Source organism: Neltuma alba, unplaced genomic scaffold (assembly GCF_004799145.2).
Source record: "Neltuma alba isolate B1F8T4 unplaced genomic scaffold, ASM479914v2 tig00012215_pilon, whole genome shotgun sequence".
In the NCBI taxonomy this organism is placed as follows: Eukaryota; Viridiplantae; Streptophyta; class Magnoliopsida; order Fabales; family Fabaceae; genus Neltuma; species Neltuma alba.
In genome coordinates this window covers 15,748-34,413 of record NW_021636750.1, presented here as the reverse complement: position 1 = coordinate 34,413, position 18,666 = coordinate 15,748, and the positions used below count along the sequence as shown (strand labels likewise).

The window sequence follows — 18,666 nt, the reverse complement described above, 5'->3', positions numbered from 1 at the left end:
TGATTACATTGAGTGGCTTTGTCTTCAAAACATAAATTAAAGAAAATGATATTTTAAATAGATCAGAAAGCCTTAGCTTTATAAGACAAAATTTGGAGGACTTTTAGGGATTATATCATTAATTTATATACATATACATAGATAGATAGGTAGATAGAGAGAGAATAAAATAGAAAAGCACCGTGACAAAAATGTCACGCATGCCTTTTTTTTTCTTTTTCAATTTTTTTTCCCGTAAGAGTCCGGCAAGCCTTTGCTTGTATTCTCATGGAACTCAATTTCAATTTCACTAATTTTTCAAGGGTTAAATGCAAATTTGTTCTGAAAACTTTTCATTTAAAAGTAATGTTATCTTGAAAGTTTTTTGAGTTTAAGGTTGTTCTTGAAGTATTAAAAGAAAATAATAGCTCTTTATTGTTAAAAATGTTGATAGTCCTAGCCAGTCTAAATTTTGGCTAAATAAAAATTACTAGCATTTGAAGTCTAAAACCCACATTTAACTTGTGGGCTCATACAAGGGCTTTATTTAGGCTTGGGCCTAGGAAAGACCTGACCAACCCGCAAGCTAATATAAATCCAACTCAAAAATGGGTCAAAGGCCTTCAAGGCCTCAAATAGGTCTGCCGCCTATTAAAACGTCCATAAAAAGATAACAATTTTTTAATGTATCTTTTTATCTTTTATTAAAATTTCCTCTTAATTAAAAAAAAAAAAAGATAACAAAATTTCATACGTCACATTATTACATAAAACACCAAAATACAATTATAAGTTTACAGCAATACAAACAAGTTAATTTGTTCATGACACAAGTTCATGTTTCAAATCTAGTCAAGCCACTAGCCAATCTAACAATTCAACAAATGAAAATTGAGCAGTAAAAATCTAATAGATGATTTTATAAATAATTTAACAAAATTGGATGTGAGTTTAAGCTTGACCTGTTTGTCAAATAGGCCAAGCCATTAGCCACCTAATCAGCCTATGGCTTATTTCCACCCATGGCTAGCAGCTACATTGTGATGATGGCTTCCATCTTTCAAACAATCACTGAACATACTAGCAAATAACTAACCTCATTGCCTTAAATATGATTGGGCTTGTTCAGGAGTCACACAGAGATGGTGAAGAGATTCATGGTGTGGACTTACTGGGAAGGTGAACCCCCCTTGGTGCATGAAGGTCCTACAGAATCAATTTATGGCATAGAAGGATACTTCATGCAAGAAGTTGAGAAAGGGAATACCTCATTCTCTGCTTCTCATCCAGATGAAGCCCATGTCTTCTTCTTACCCATCAGTGTAAGCAACATTGTGAGCCGCCTGTACCGACCTCTGGTCACCTATGCTCGAGATTTACTTGTCACAACAGTCAATAATTATACCCACCTTATATCACATAAACACCCATTCTGGAATAGAACCAATGGAGCTGACCATTTGCTGCTCTCTTGTCATGACTGGGTAAATAACTTGATCCCTTTATACAATTCATTTTGTTATTTTATCCTATTAGATATGGTACTTCTTTTTTATCTTAGTATATCAGAAATTAAATCTATGATTCTAGGGTATAAATGCTGTTCATATATATGCACATGTATATGAACAGAGTTATGATATCTTAGTATACATTATTGTAGTTATGATATCTAAGATGATCCCAGGAGAATTAGAGTGTCTCTACAACCTATACATATACATGCTGTTCAGGGCATAAAATTGAAGAACAGAGGCGCACAGAACCTCTGGTTTCTACAGAATGCAACTTCAAACAAAATAGTACAAATTCACCACACAGAAAAACATAGCAATTAGTGCCCCATTTTAAAAACCTTAACTGGTCCTCCCAAAACTGCAAGTCTAACCTTTGCCTAGGAAGGTTGAAAATTTTGTTTTGGGGTGGGGATTTCACATAAATAGCCCTCAAAGAATGAACTTCCCCAAGAAACATTCCAAAAGACGCGATAGAAGTATCCTTTGTTTCATCCGTCCCTTATGGATGATGATGCCTTCCATAAAAGTGCTCACTCCTTCAAGGAAAAGGACGAAGCAACTCCAGCAACTCAAAACATAAGTTAGAATACAACTATCAAACTGTAAACCAGACAATGCAACAACCCGCATAGCGTGTGACACCATACCTACAACTATTACTGCTAGCTTATACCGGTTGTACACTAAGAAATCTTTCATATGGAAGTTTCCAACTTGAAGTCAAATAAAGCGTAATAAAGGCGATTGGTATTCTCTATGGTCTCCTCTAAAATATGAAGCATAACAAAAGCATGTCAAGCAAAACTTCGTCCCTAAGAAGAGGGGAAACACAAACTTAAAGCGCTATGTTAGCACTTCGACATTTGTGCATGTGCTGATTAGTATGCATACATGCAGGTTCCTTTGTACCCATTTCTTTGGAACCTAAAGGATTCAAACTCCAGAGTAAAACAAGGAAAGAACCTATGGATTCTTAATCATGATATTCTCCAAGGGGTTGGGGGGGTATTACAATGGAATATCCATGCGTATGATATTTTAAAAATATCAAATTTAATAAAGTCAATTCGTATGAAGCTCATTAAGTCAATTGATAGACCCGATTTTGAAGAGTCAACCCAAGCCAACCAATACTCATACCTGTAATAAAACAAATCATTTTAGGTTCGCTAATCTGTAAGTCTGAAGATATTTTTTAGATGAATGGCAAACTAAGAAATGAAATAAAGGGCAAAGGTTATTGTAAAAGTATCAATGGTGTAGCTTCACATTCAACTTTTTGCAGGCACCAGATATCTCAAAGGAGAACCCAGATAAGCAATTGTACAAGAACATAATAAGAGCATTATGCAACGCCAACAAATCAGAGCAGTTCAATCCTTCAAAAGATGTATCCATACCTGAAATCAACTTGCGAGCCAGTGAATCCAGCCATCCTCGCCAAGGCCAACACCCAGAGAATCGCTCCGTCCTCGCTTTCTTCGCCGGTGGGATCCATGGGAGCATCAGAGAAACGCTAATCCAGACCTGGAAGGGCAAAGACAAACAACTCCAAGTGTACGAACAACTTCCTCCAAATCTCAACTACTTGGAAATGATGGAGCGAAGCAAGTTCTGCTTGTGCCCCAGCGGATTCGAGGTCGCGAGTCCGAGGACCGTGGAGGCCATCTATGCCGGTTGCGTCCCTGTGATAATCGCCGACGCCTACGAACCGCCGTTTTCGGATGTCCTTGATTGGAGCAAGTTTTCGTTGCGCATTCCGTCGGAGAAGATATGGGAATTGAAGAAAGTGTTGCAGAGTGTGGAGGAAGGGAAGTATCTGAGAATGCAGAGAAGGGTGATTCAGGTGCAGAGACACTTTGAGGTGAATCGACCCGCTAAGGCCTATGATGTGTTTCATATGATTCTTCACTCTGTGTGGCTTCGACGGATCAATATATCGTCGATTCGAGCGTGAATGGAGAATGATGGAATTGGAAGCAGTGACTGATAAATTTGATTTATCAATCTCTTTACATGTATTTATAGTTATATACAAAGGAAAAGAAAGCAGAGCATTGTAACGTATCTGTACATCATACTCTCATACTTCCTCGCTCACTGAGTTCAGCCACGCAACAGGTTCGGTGATCATCATTTTGACGAGCAACACTGATCAAATTATCATTTATATTTGATTGATTTCAACAGTTTAGATTTAAAATTTTTAATTAATTATTTTAAATAAAAAATTATTTTTTGAAAAAAAATAATTAAGAGATTATTCTTATTTTAGATTTCATCTATATTAAAATAATTATTTTAAATAAATAAAAAATCAAATCCTAACCATCCAAATAAGACATAAATAGTTCAAATTTAATGAGTTTAAGATGTTTATCGCCAAAACTCAGGTCTAACTATACACAGAATGTTATACGAAGAGAGTTTCAACAAGGACTGACGTATGCTTTGATGAGAAAGTAAAATGAAAATTAAGAAGTTTGCCTTACAAATGTGAATAATTTTTTCTCTTGATCTTTATGAAAGCCATTTTTATTGCTTGCTCATGTCCTCCAAGCTTCAAATTTGAAAAGAAATACGATTGATTTTATAAGTTTTAATTTAGTGTTTTTTTTAACATTTAATATACTTTTTCTAATTTTAGTCTTAATTATTTATTATCTTTTTTTGTTATAATCTCTCTTATCACATTTTTTCATTTTTTCTTATTTATTACAAAGACATGTTTAGAAAGAAAAATATATTTCTCACTTATTTATTATTTTTAATTAATTTTATCTAATTGTTTATTATTTATAAATTAGTTATTTAAAAGGGAAAATTGCAAAAAAAGACCTTGGAATTGTAAAAACGCAGATAGGGACCCTTGACAACTTCACTTTGGGTTTTGACAAGAATAATATGCCCTGAAGTTGTCAAAACCCAAAGTGAAGTTGTCAAGGGTCCCTATCTGCGTTTTTGCAATTCCAAGGTCTTTTTTTGCAATTTCCCCTATTTAAAACTATAATAAAAACCAAAAAAGTAATCCCTTGTAGTTAATGTGACGATAGATATAATAAATATCTTAAATTATATATATATATATATATATATTTCACAAACATAGCATTGATGAAATCTAATAAAATTATAGGAGCTCAATAAGAAATTAAAAAGAAAACAAAAAACAGGAACACTAAAATATGCGAGAGAAGAGCTTGAAACGATACAACTCGAACCATGAATCTATTAAATAGAAAGTGATCAGGAGCAAAGGGTGAGGCGACCGCATGCAAAGGAAGCACCAAGGGCACTTGCAAACCATCTTGAAGGCTTGAACGACCATAAAGGCCTTGAAAATCCTGAAGGATGAGAAGCCAACTACAAGAGCATAACTCTAGAACTGGGAAAATGGTACAACGACCATAGGAAGCGAGTGATGCATCTGTTTTCGCAGCAACACAATCCAAGAACCATCCCAAAAGCTTCTTGAAGATACTCATAATCGGAAGTCCTTACACCAACCAAAAATTAGCAGCACTATAAGATGGACCTCTCGGTGGCCGCAAAAAAAATAGAAGCTCCGCACGAACCCAGTACGAGCCAAGCAGCCCTAACATCTCTGTTCTTGTTAGACTGTTCTAAGAGTAAATGAGCATCCCCTAAAAAGCAAAACTTGCACTTTCGCTTGAAGGCTTAAATAGACTTTTCATGAAGAACGGCAAATTAAAAAATAACAAAATAAGGGAATGAAAAAATCGGCATGAATCGTTTCCCGTCGCAAACTATTCAATAATTCAGTAAATTTAAAATGATACAAAGAAAAACACACCTCTCTTTATAAACAAGTGTTTTCTTTTTTGATAAAAAAATTTAGGTTTTAAATCATCTAAGCATTAGTTCTTGACTTGTCAAAGCCTACCAAATAGTATAGGTTGCAACGCAAAAACATGGCCACTCTAAATAGACATTAGCCAATACTTCCTTTTTGTTTTGAAGGGTAATGCATTGTTAGAGATATTCCGGGGAACTAGTATCAAAGTAAACATAATCTACGCAATTTATGAGTATTAGCATATATATATATATATTCATATGTTTGTGTATGTGTGCACACGTCGGTCGAAACTGGGAGCTTAGTATCTTACCCAAATGGCAAAGACGCTCCTCAAGTATAGGGGAGGTAACTAGCCCTCTAATTCTAATTTTAAAAAAAAACGAAAAATAATATGTAGAGGATTGATAATAATTAATAATACTGATATATTGACATTAAATAAAATTTTGGAATCCTTAAATACACAATGGGACACGTGAGAAGCCTTTACAATAAATTTGTAACTTTGAGAAAGTAAAAAACCCTGTCCATTTAAAAATGATCAACGGTGAACCAATCATTTGATTCATCTTCTGAATCCTTCCCCTTCAAATGCACAGCCTTCTGCTGGCGTCCTCCTCCTCCTCTCTCAGAATTCTCAGATAACTTATCCCAATCACTGCATACATCACGTGATGAAACCCTTATTAGGTCACGTGCCTCCCTAGAGCCTGATAATCTCTCACAATCAGAAATAACACTTTTATCATCATCTTCATCTTGTAGGTCACTGAATGACACATCCTCTTCCTCTTGCTTGAATTTTGCAAGGGAATTGCCAATATCTGTATCTTCAAACCATCTTGCAGAACTACTCATTGTGTCATCATCAATTTCTAAACATTTCGTTGCACTTGTGATCTCACCCAAAATCAGGTTTTCATCAGACGAAATATTGTCTCTTTCTGTGAAAGAGTCGTTCCCAACGTCTTGATGTGGACTCAGATTCCTCAGGTTTTCGGAGTTTTCCGCCTGTAAAGTAGTCTTGTCTGCAAGTCTCTTCAGAAGCACACTTCGTGCTTCAAGAATCTGCACCAAAAAAAGAAGTGAGAGAGATGCAAATTAGTTAACTTAAAAAAGAACCTTTCTGCTGACAAATTTGAGAACCCTAAACACCAAGCGCAAGATAGTTATGCAAGAAATTATTTTCTCACGCTAGCCAGGTTGAACAGCATGGAAGTCTTAATCCACACAAAGTAGCTGGAGAGAACGCCAAAGGAAAATCAATAACATTCATTTAAACTGGAGGTGAATCTGATCGTAATCCAAGATATACAATTACAAAGATTCAAGAGTCAGAGATTCACTTCAAAAAGGCACAGAATAAATGAAATGCTTCACCGTTTCTCATTAGTCAATATAGTAACATTATGTTATCACCTCAGGTCCACTTAATAGTGCTTTGCATTCCAGTGGCACGGCAAGTATAAGCGTTATTAATGCCAACATTTAGAATAAGATATTTTTAAAGTAAAAAATAAATATAACTATGTAATATAAAAATAATTGCATGCAAGTGGCATGGCTTAAAAAAAATTGCAAGAACAAAAGCCAGATTCTGGAAGCCAATTATCTAGACACAAATGAACAAAAATGCTAGACAAGCATATATCCAGACCTAGTGGTCCATGTAAACCAAAACGGATAGAGACATTATGTTGAGAAATGCTGCTTGCCTTGGCAGTTGATAGCAGCTCAAAATCACGCTGATTAAGTCTTGGAAGTAACAACAGAAAGTAGATCAACCAGAATTTCTCCACATTCATGTAGCTACAAAGTTTCAGTCTAAGTGCCACAAATTCAGGCACCAGTTGTTCTATAGTTAATGCATGTTGCCTCTGAGGATGGGACATACTGAAATCAGCTGGAACAAGTCAAATTTCCCATATCAGTGCCTATTAATGTCAATGCATTAAGTTGGAATAAAAAGGGCATTAACTTCTTTGCAGACTTTATATCATGAAGAAGCATACTAGCTTTTCTAACATGTTGAGGCAACTAAGGACACCCGCTCATTGGCTTGCCCTTTCAACACTAAAGAAAAGGCATTGTGCCTTGAGCTGCTACAAAAAGTACCTGACCTCTTGAATCAGGCATTTATAGTGCAATTGTCCATACTTTTCAACAACAGGAGTCTTTCCTAATATATTATTTCCAGCATCAGTAAACGACAGCTCACTTTTTTTGTTTAAACCAGGCCTTTTTAAAGCAAGTTCTAGGCAACGAACCAAACTAAATACTCCACACTGTAGGTACTGGTTACCACATCGTCTGGTCGCTAGCATTTAACATTACCATCCATTTTGATCACCAGTTTCTTTACCAGTGAAAGGAGAGTTCAGTATAAATTTTCAGAGAGGAAAAAGGTACAAAGGATTTTGTTACCTATTCCTAACAAGTTGGATCAAATAACTTGTGTCCAAGTGAAACACTAATCCAGGGCAGTAAACTTCTTACCAAACAACATAGTACCATAAGCTGTGCCGATATTGTCTATTTGTAATTTCAATATTTGCATTCTGTAGGAGCAAAGAAGAACTTATCGTAGAAACAATCATAATGAAATAAGCCAATTAGCCGCATGATCAAAATAGTGACAGAGGGGCAATATGGGAAGAACTAAGAACAGCTTATGAAGTGTCGTAATATACAAAGAGTTCATGTTTAAGACTCGGGAACTACGAATTGAGGATAATAATCCAACCCAGTAATAGGAACGATCTTGCGAGGATATCAAATCATCAATTCACTGACAATCAAATAATATAAATCGTACTCTAATAGAATGATCATCTCGACTACAGAACTCCCGCCGGTCAAAAGGAATCAATTGGAAAGGAAAACGAGAAATCGAAGTCAGTTTCAATTACCATAATCAAGTGGCAGTGGAAAATCCGTCCAACAATCGGGCCGCTTAGAAATTTCCTTCACAAAACGAACGACATCATCGTTCGTCCCAGGCACGCCACGACCTCCGTCTTGATCATCATCAACGACTTGACTTTCGAACTGCAACAACTGGGAGGCGAACTTGGAGATTCCACTCACCGCTTTATTACTGGAGAGACGGGAAATCGAGCTCTTAAAACTCCCACCGATCTCCACAAGATCATTCCGTATCCCAACAAGACCGCGCGACTCCGACTCCGACGAGCGAGTGGGTGTAGAAGACGGAGATGGAGCAAAGAAGTTGGCAAAGCCGCGAAGAATAACAGACACATCATCCTTAACGCCGGAAGCACCACCTTGGATATCACCGGAGGGAACCCCTTCCGGCGTAGACGACCGCATAACGGTGCGTTGAAGACGGAGCTGAGGAGATTCTAGGTCGTTGGATTTGATCCTACGATATTATCTAATCAACAGAAAGTCACAAATTAAATTTTATTTTTGTTGTTTTGGAAAATATAATATAAAATTAAATTAAATTGGAGGATTCTGAAATACAGAATATGAGGAAGAATTATAGAACCGAACAGAGGATCTTGACTGAACCCAAAATTCGTACGTTTCAATCTAACCATATTTTACCGGACTCCGAACCCACGCGCGTGTGTAGCAGCAAACAAACTGAATATTGGATAAGGCGCAACAAAAAAAAACAAGAAGAAGAAGCAAAAGGTACTACTTCCTACCTCCGGTACTAATTATAAAAACTAATTAATTAATTTGAGAAGATTAAGAAAATAAGTTAATTTAGTTATTTGTAATAGATAAGTGTTATCTTTCCTAAAATATCCTTACTAATCAAGTGTATTGGCTAGAATTATCTTTATTAGAAGAACTATCTTGGGAAAAAAATGGATAAATATGAGAGATAAAGTGGATTGGGATTTTATATTTAGAACCAAAAAAAATCAAATAAAACCTTATATTAAGGACCGAAGGTAGTATTTAATATTTATATTTCTTTTGCGCTGTGAAAAACAAAGCTTCAAAATATTTTTCAAATTTTGTATCAAATTTTTTTAATTTTTTTCCTCTTTTTATTTATTTATTAATTTTTTGTGATAAATCAGTATACCATTGTAAACAATCACACTGCATTCATAAGGAAGAGGAAACAGATTTAATTCTGTTTATGATTTCAAGTTGTTCATATTTGCTCTTCTGATTAAAAAAAAATTTGACAAAAATTATTATGAGGGGTATTATTTATAAATCATAATGAGTATGTTGTAATATCTTAACATTCTATGTGAGTAGGAACATTATTTATTGAGAATAAGAGTATTAGCCTAAGATTTACCTTTTTGTTATGAAAAATGAGAAAAGTACAAAGATTGAGATGAGGGAGATGGAGAAAATAAGAGGAAATTGGAGGGGAAATTAAGGGGGAGTTCTCATTCACTTCATTGTCTCAAATGTGTGTACATCATCTCCTATTTATAGGACTCCAATATTAAAGACTAACCTAAAGAGTTACAAGTACATAAAGAAAGGAATTAAGCAACATAATTGTACAATTGGAGGTTATAGGAAATCAATACTTGAAACCCTTCAATTTAGGAGTTATAAGGTATAATGCCATTAACCATGAGAAGGAATCCCAAGGGGCTAAGGAGTTATGAACATCTACACAACATAATATTTACAACACTCCCCCTTGGATGTTCATAAACAAATATTGTGCCTCATTAAAACCTTACTAGAAAAAATCCAGTGGGACAAAATCCTAGTGAAGGAAAAAGAGTACACAATATACATTGAAGCTGCTTCGTTAAAAAACCTTAATAGAAAAACCCCGTGGGACAAAATCTTGGCTAAGGAAAAGAGTACAACATGATCTTTACTCCCTCTAATGACAATGTCACTTTTACTCCCCCAGTCAACAGCATTACTCTCTATCATTTTATCATAATAGAGTATATTAATTTCTTAAGTGTTCAATGCCTTTTCAAGCATATCTTCTTTTTAGCTGAACTATGCATAGTACGTCGTCATCAAATTATATTGAAATGTATTCCTCTAACATATCTTCTAGATATGTGGAATTATCAATATATTCTTTACTTGCACTGAGAAAACTGCAAAGAAAGTTTATTCTGAAAAATACTATAATATATCTTGTATCGACATAATTAATTTAATTTGAATAAAATGATATCATGTAATAGTTTCATAGAACTACATATCCAATCTCAGTTTCCTTATTCACATGCATACCGACAGAAACTTATCTTTACCATAATATTGACAATATATGTAAATATTATTATAGAATAAATATATGGGACTTCTAATCTATTTAGTTGAATATATTTTGCAAACAAAATTATCATAACAAAATTAATCATTTTGCAATCATTGATGCATTCAATAACTTGATCTTCGGGTCAAGTAAGATACGAAATTATTTATTTTCTAATACATTTTTCTAAGCCAAATATGTATACTCAGATTATCTTATTCAACATAATATTTTAAGCATTGGATGATTTTCTTCTATATAAATGCTTCTGACATTTTAAATCCCTCAAGAATTCTCATGTAAACTTCATTATTTAGTGAGCCACATGTATAGGCTATAACGATATCTGACAGATGCATATTTCATTTTTCATATACTGCCAAGCTAGTAATATATGCAAAAATTATTGCATCCATCACAAAATATTATGCCTAATCATAATCACTGGACCTTTGTGAAATTCTTTATTTTCACAAAAATATTCATATGTCACATAATAACCTTGTATTTGATGTGTTTGGACTGCAGGTCCATAATTTTCACATATTAAAATAATAATTATATTTTCATTGCATCTTTTCTCCTTTCCTTTTGCTTTTGGCCAAATTTCTACTTTCATATAAGATCCTCTTTAAAATCACGTGATATTATTATCAAAAACGTTGTCGACAACTTTATCTTTTTGGTTCCATTTTTTCTCTTATGACATAACTTATTGAGATCTCTTCATTACTTTTTAGGTACCTGAACCTCTTATGGGGCTCTTTTTTTCAACTAGTTATGTCTCAGTACTCTTCTAGACACATGCCTCCTTAATATGACTTTTAAATTTCATGCTCCTTTTTGTTCAATACAATTATATTGGAACCGATTAATCTCTCATCCTTCAGGCATGTCTCACTTTTATTTATACTAATTGGAGCATTTTCAGCTGAAATATGAGATTTAGTAATACTCATTTAGGTCAGTAATAGCATCTGGCACATATTTTGTAATATTTCATGGATGCATTCTTTGATGAACTTCTGGTTCATACTATCATATATTTGAGGATCTATACTTGATAATAATAATGCATTCTATATTTTATCTTTTCCAGTTACTCAAGTTCTCCCCCTCATGTTGGGAAAATTTTGTCGAATGACAATCAATTAATCATGCAGTATGAGTCTCCTCAATTCATTTGCTTCTTTTAGAAACATCCCTTTTGTTTCTTTTAGATACAAATAAGAAGAAGGAGGTTCTTACCCAACATTCATTCCAATCTTTTATATCCATCTATATGTATATTGTGGTGGATCAATAGACATAAGCATTGCACATTCAAACTTTTAAGATGGAAAGTATTTGGCTCCTGACCAAAAGCCAATTTCATTGAGAGAATTTTATTGGCTTGATTTGCATAAATGTTGCAACATATCAAACTAAACAAGCCAACCCTGAGATGAGGATCTTGTTCTCAAAAGTATTGATCTAGCTATTCATGGAGGCTAATAATTCTGCCAGATCGTTCTGTTAAGTAGACTTTTTAATTATTTTTCTAACAAATGCATGTTGATCACTGAAATTCTAGGATATAAATTCACAATCTTTTTCAATAAAAATTTTCTGGATCTCATAGTCTGGAACTTGTGCACTCAACATAATGATTACTGAAATAATTTTGCAAACTTCAGGTTGCAAAATTAATAATAATACATGTAACCATCTTATAGATGCATCTATCAAATTTATTAAATACTTGTATGGTTTGCATGCTATTGGTATGGGTTCATATATCTGAATTTGATATATTTCCGGAAATGTAGAGATCCATTTTACATCATAACTAGTGATATCAATGTAATCAATTTTTCATTGAGAATAAGCAGCATATGAATTCTTGGATCATATAATATGTTGGCTATTCATGAAGAATCTTCTGGTTCTTCAATGAATGTCGATATATAATCATCAATAATTTGTTACATCATATATATTATTTATGATAATCAGACAAGCCACCCCAACTATACATTAATTAGACGAGTAAACTTCTGGTTTACTATAACAAGTTTCAAGTAAAACTCTATCCAACATCAACTCACACTTATATTTCAACAGTCTCCCCCTCAAGTGTGAGCCATAAAACATGTTTTCCTTATTCATGTATTTCAAAAACATGACTAGCATATAATAGGCTAATAACCTCTATTACTTGGAAGTACAAGTACTTCCTAGTTCATATATAATTATGGATTTTAATTCGATTAGGCTATTACTTTTCAGACTCTTTCGAAACCGAAGTTCTAATGTAGATCAATGGGTCATATTTTTTTACCATTAATTCTTTATCTGCCCATAAAGAAAAATATGTATTAGTTCTTCAAGAACTATATTAATATTTTTACATATAATTCTTCAGGAACTAAGTAATTTGAGAAGAATAAGGAGACAAATTTATCTTAATAATATCGTAATACATAATAATAAATAGTTATAAGTATCATAAGTTTAACTTGTAATATATATAGAATTTACCCATACTGCAAAGATGATTTTGTCCAACCAATCAAAATTAATATCAACTATTTATAATAAATTTTCTCATAAAGTTAAATAAATTTCTATTTTCTCAATTCAAATGTGACATAAATATATGATTTTTTCTCTCAAATGTCATAGCAAAAACTAATTTATTGTAGATATACAATTTTCTTTTATACTTTTTCAAAATGTATGAACTTAAAGAATTAAATAATGTTTGAATTAATCCAATAATCATAATTTTTTAAACTATAATTATCATCTGCACATGCTTAATTTATTCTCATAAACAAACTCATATAATTAAAGAGAACGCAAATATAGAATATCTTTTAAAATAAACTTTCTGAGAATAAAGTGTAAAATTGAACTTATCGTCAAAACTTCTTAACATTAATATATATTATTTATTTAATTTGTAATACTCAAAACATATCTTTTAAAAAATTACATACACATTGTATGAATACTTAACTTTTCTTTCTCACCGAATTTCTTGTTTAGTTAAACTCAAAACAATTTCAAATGCTCACAATAAAATTTATTGTCAATAAATTACAATAAATCATTCAAACTAAGATCATACAAATAGCATATAAATAAACAAAATACGAACAATATATCATCTCTTTAATTTGTGCACGAATAGCACAATAAAGTACCAATATCATAATATGACCATTTTTTTTGCTATTCTATTGATATGAAAATAAATTATATTCACAATTCATATTCATAAATATGCAAGTAAATTGGCACCATAAATTAACATTTCAAAGTGACCAATAACTACTTTTAATGTTTATCAATATCTTAATATCAAATACTTATAATAATATATTTCTACCAATAAATCACAAGAAATTTAAAATAATATTATATAACCTTCTGGATATAGCCTTCTGGGCTAATGATTATATTTTTCAACTTTGACTAATTTGAACATATTTCTCTATAAGATATTACCTTGGGCATTATAACTACATTTTTATACTTTTCATAATATCTCTTGATCTTTTGATTTCATAACCAATTTTAACATTTACTTTTGTAACAACGAAACTACTACACTTATAAAGTAATCAATATCAAAAAGTTAACCATGATAGAAAAGAAGCTTTGTAACAATATTTAGAAATACTATCATGGTTATATAAACATCCTAAATCATATGAGATTAACCATGATAGAAAAAGAGTTAAACCAATCCATAAATATGTCTATCATGGTTAAAAGAACTTTCCTAAATTAACTGCGTGCAAAAAGATATTCATAATGGATAGGGCTTTGGGTATTATAAATCTAGAATATCATTTTCAACCATAAGCCCATAACACGATTTTACTAAATAGTACCTTTCATAACTTTCAACAAAATCAAAAGTCATTTCATGTCAAAGATCACTGTGGATTCACCACTCATATCAACAAAAGAAATCACATGCAAATGCCTAAAGGCCTCCGGCCTTCTACCAGCATACAGTCCAGTAACAGTTCTCAAAAGTACACTGTCAAAATAATCAATCTCAAACATATCAGAGTATGTGGAATGGGCCCTATCGTGGCAATATACATCTATCCAACACAATCAAAAGAGTGGAAGCGCTACAATTTTACAATAGTAGCTCAAGCTTCCGGAGCCTTCCCTGACTGACCCGAACGGGAACTATCATCTGGAAAAGTGTTAAATCAACGGGGTGAGACAAAAGTCTCAGTAACCAACAATCCTACTCATCAAGCATACAAGTAAGTGCTCGTGACGTGTCAAGTGAGACAATTACAAATTCATAGTATTCCAACAAATTCCATATTGTCAAAGCATATAAAAAGTACAATCAATATTCTTTCACCTCCCTTATATCCACCCACCTTATATCCTCTGACTAAACCCATGGGCTAAATCCTCATCCATGTGACTGGTAATTAGACAAACTCACCGATCAAGTGATATGGACCGGCCAAAATCCACAGAGCACAAGACCGGACCATGGGTTCCCCCTCTAGTCTACTAGTAGGGTGTCAATGCCCTATAATGAATAATTGGGCCAAAGGACCAATCAGTGTACACCTGATAGCCCTACCACCTTATATCCTCAAATGTACATAATTCACCCCCTTATATCCTCTTTGTTACAGTACCCATCATCAACATCCGCCACCCCTCATATATCAACACTCAAAATATTGCATTCATAAACAATCATCAACATGTAAAAATCAATTCGGATTTTCCATTTTTCAATTGACTCATAATACCTAAGATCATCATAATAGTAAACATATATCTTTTGCAACAAAAGTCTCACAAGACAATTTCAATAACAACATACTTTCATAGCTCACATCGTAATCCAATAATATTTCATAAATTCCTTATAATTCAAAATCAATTACAAACAACCTACGAGCATGAATAATAAGTGGAAAGTGGTTACCTCTTGTCTAGAACAAGTATTACCACAAGGTTAACCCCGTGCTCATACCAATAGCCCAATAATTTAATCTACACAACCAATACATTTACATATCAATACACAAGCTATTTAATTAATTACTTAAACTAAAACATATATTTATAAGGTAAAGTTTCTAATTCTATGCTAAACCCAAACCTCTCATAACCCATAATTAAGTCTTTTAGCACAAAATTTATATATCCTCACAATCCAAAATTTTCATTTAAACCTTTCAAAGTATTTACTTTAATACAGATTTTTCTCAAATTTTAAATCTGAAATTATCATATTTAAAATTCAAAAATCCTATTTTAACTTTAAATCTCAAAAACCAACCATTAGAAATTCACTATACATCAAATGCATCTAAGTAAATAATTTAATCAACAGTTTCATGGTATAAATATCATATTTTTCATAAATAAATATCTGTTTAACTAAAATAATTCATTTAAAAATATTAGGTCAGTCAATAAATAAAACTAAACTGATAGAAATGATCTACTAAAATAGCTCTACAATACTATGCTTACCTATCATCAAAACTCAACACTTGCTTCAAACCCTAAACCCAAAAATTATCTCTAAACAGAATAAAACTACTATCATTAGATAGATTTAGATGAGTGGAAAAACTTTCATGAAGAGAGTTTAATGAAAAGAAGTCATTTGGCTTACCAAAATGATCTGCAAAGTTGAAACCCTACTGGAAAAATGAGAGAAGGCGCCGGAGAAGGTGAAAAAGAAAGACGTCGAAATGTTTCTCTCTCTGGCCCCAACGGTTAAAATAATATTTTGGCAAAATTCCAGTTAAGGACCCCATATTAAAATGGGACAAAATTATAGTTTGGTACCCCATTTTTTTTCCTTTTTTTTTTTAAATCCGTTTTATTATTATTATTATTCAGTAATTTCCATATACATATTTTATAAATCTTATTTTCAATAATTCTCTTTTCTTAAATAAATAGAGAATAAAACTCATTTATCAAGCATTAAACTCCTTCTAAACTTAACTAAACACTAGGAATAATAATAAAAAAAAAATTGGGATGTTACAACTTTCAATAGATTGGTATATATTTGTCTATATGACTTCTGATCATATTATGATATTACTCATAATTGTTTTTGACTATAGAGGTATCAATATCTCCTCAATTATGGTTTAATAGCTAAAATCAAATATTATTGCCCTTTAATTATTAATTCCAACAGTACAATGTGGGCATGCTCTTTATCACTCTTATAGACATGTTCCTTACTTTCAGTAACACATAATCAATTTATTCAAATATTAGTCTTCAGGACTATAGTAAAAATCTTTCAAATAAAGTTCTTTATGCCATTTGATGTTTGAACTATTAGCCTTCAGGGCTTTGATACTTGTCACAATGTAGCCTTCAGGGCTTCAATACTTGTCACCATGTAGCTTTTAGGGCTTTGATATTTGTCACTATCAAATCATCAAAGTGCCATAGATTTTTCTTGTCATTCCATTTAAAAGTATCCATAGTATTCTTTCACAAAAGAACAATTGCAAAAGTGATATGACTTCTGGTCATCTAATCACATATGGCTTCTAGCCATTTAATAAAATTAAATTAAATAATATTGTAATGAAATAAATTAAATAAATTAAAATTCATAATCAAATATAAATAACATTATATAATCATATATATATAATACTGCGATAGATATAAAATGACATAATATAAACCAAACAGATATATGTAAACAAACAATAGAACAAGAAGTATGGAATAATAAATAAAAAAAATAACACAATATCACAATGGGGAGATAATAGAATTAAAATGTATAAAAAGAATAAATTAATAAATAACATAAAAGAACAACATAATATATAGCAAATATATAGAAAATTAAAATTAGACGTGATAATAAGATAAAAAGAATAATTGGGTAAGGAGATGTTAGTAGAAAGTATTATCATATACTATAAGAATATATTAATTTACAAAGGCTTATACCTCAAATCTTCAGAGCAAACTCGTACTGATAACGTGTTATGAAAAATAAGAAAAGTACAAAGATTGAGATGATGGAGATGGAGAGAATAAGAGGAAATTGGAGGGGAAATTAAGGGGGAGTTCTCATTCACTTCATTGTCTCAAATGTGTGTACATCATCTCCTATTTATAGGACCCCAATATTAAAGACTAACCTAAAGAGTTACAAGTACATAAAGAAAGGAATTAAGCAACATAATTGTACAATTGGAGGTTATAGGAAATCAATACTTGAAACCCTTCAATTTAGGAGTTATAAGGTATAATGCCATTAACCATGAGAAGGAATCCCAAGGGGCTAAGGAGTTATGAACATCCACACAACATAATATTTACAACACTTTTTTTTTTTTACCATTTTTCAAAGTAATTGTTAACGTTAATTAAACTACACTTCTTATCATTTTTAAAATGTTGCAGTTTATCTTAAACTAACTCATCCGAGTTCAATTGGATATGTGTTGGCTTATTCTTTAAGTTCTCTGATATGTAAGAGGTCCGCCTGATTTTTAGCAATTATATAATAAGTGTGGATTCCAATTAGGTAATCATACAATTACTAAAAATCATATATATAATATACTATCATTAGAGATTCAAAGATTTATCATATTTTATTTATTAAAGTTTAATCACAAAGTTATATAGAATGTTATATATACTTCTTTGTTTATAGTATCATGACTAATACTATCTTCGGTCCTTAATATAAGACCTTATTTGACTTTTATTTTGGTTCTAAATATAAGACTCCAATATACTTTATCTCTTATATTTATTTATTTATTTCCACCATAGTCTTTCTAATAATAATAATTGTAGCCAATAAACTTAGTTGGCAAGGATATTTTAAGAAAAACAATATATATTTATTACAAATAACTAACTTAAGTTATTTTCTTAATCTACTCAAATTAGTCAGTTAGCTTTTATATTAGGACCAGAGTTAGTATATGCTTTTAAAGTATTTATATATTTATTGTTTGTATCTTTTATAGTTATAAATTTGAGTGATTATGTATTGATTTATATATAAGAAAGCCCACCTAAATCTATCCAATATATTCAGCTAAAAAAAAATCCATCCAATATATATGCATGGT

At 32.0% G+C, this 18,666-nt stretch overlaps 2 protein-coding genes across 3 annotated transcripts; one reads left to right on the top strand and one right to left on the bottom strand.

Moving 5' to 3' along the window:
• The first annotated feature begins 768 nt into the window (after positions 1-768).
• LOC114725045 (probable glycosyltransferase At5g11130) lies at positions 769-3,479 on the top strand. The gene is made up of 2 exons (XM_028911498.1): positions 769-1,463; positions 2,782-3,479. The coding sequence occupies exons 1-2, from the start codon at positions 1,122-1,124 to the stop codon at positions 3,451-3,453; spliced, it is 1,014 nt and encodes a 337-aa protein (XP_028767331.1). The 5' UTR covers positions 769-1,121; the 3' UTR covers positions 3,454-3,479.
• Positions 3,480-5,733: 2,254 nt separating this feature from the next.
• Positions 5,734-8,823, bottom strand: LOC114725044 (uncharacterized). Of its 2 annotated transcripts, none has more exons than XM_028911496.1 (3): positions 8,226-8,823; positions 7,032-7,219; positions 5,734-6,384 (listed from the first exon to the last, which is right to left on the bottom strand). In XM_028911496.1, the coding sequence occupies exons 1-3, from the start codon at positions 8,644-8,646 to the stop codon at positions 5,848-5,850; spliced, it is 1,146 nt and encodes a 381-aa protein (XP_028767329.1). In that variant the 5' UTR covers positions 8,647-8,823; the 3' UTR covers positions 5,734-5,847. The 2 variants fall into 2 exon arrangements, with proteins under 2 accessions (XP_028767329.1, XP_028767330.1); XM_028911497.1 differs by having other exon boundaries at positions 7,032-7,216.
• Between the last annotated feature and the right edge of the window lie 9,843 nt (positions 8,824-18,666).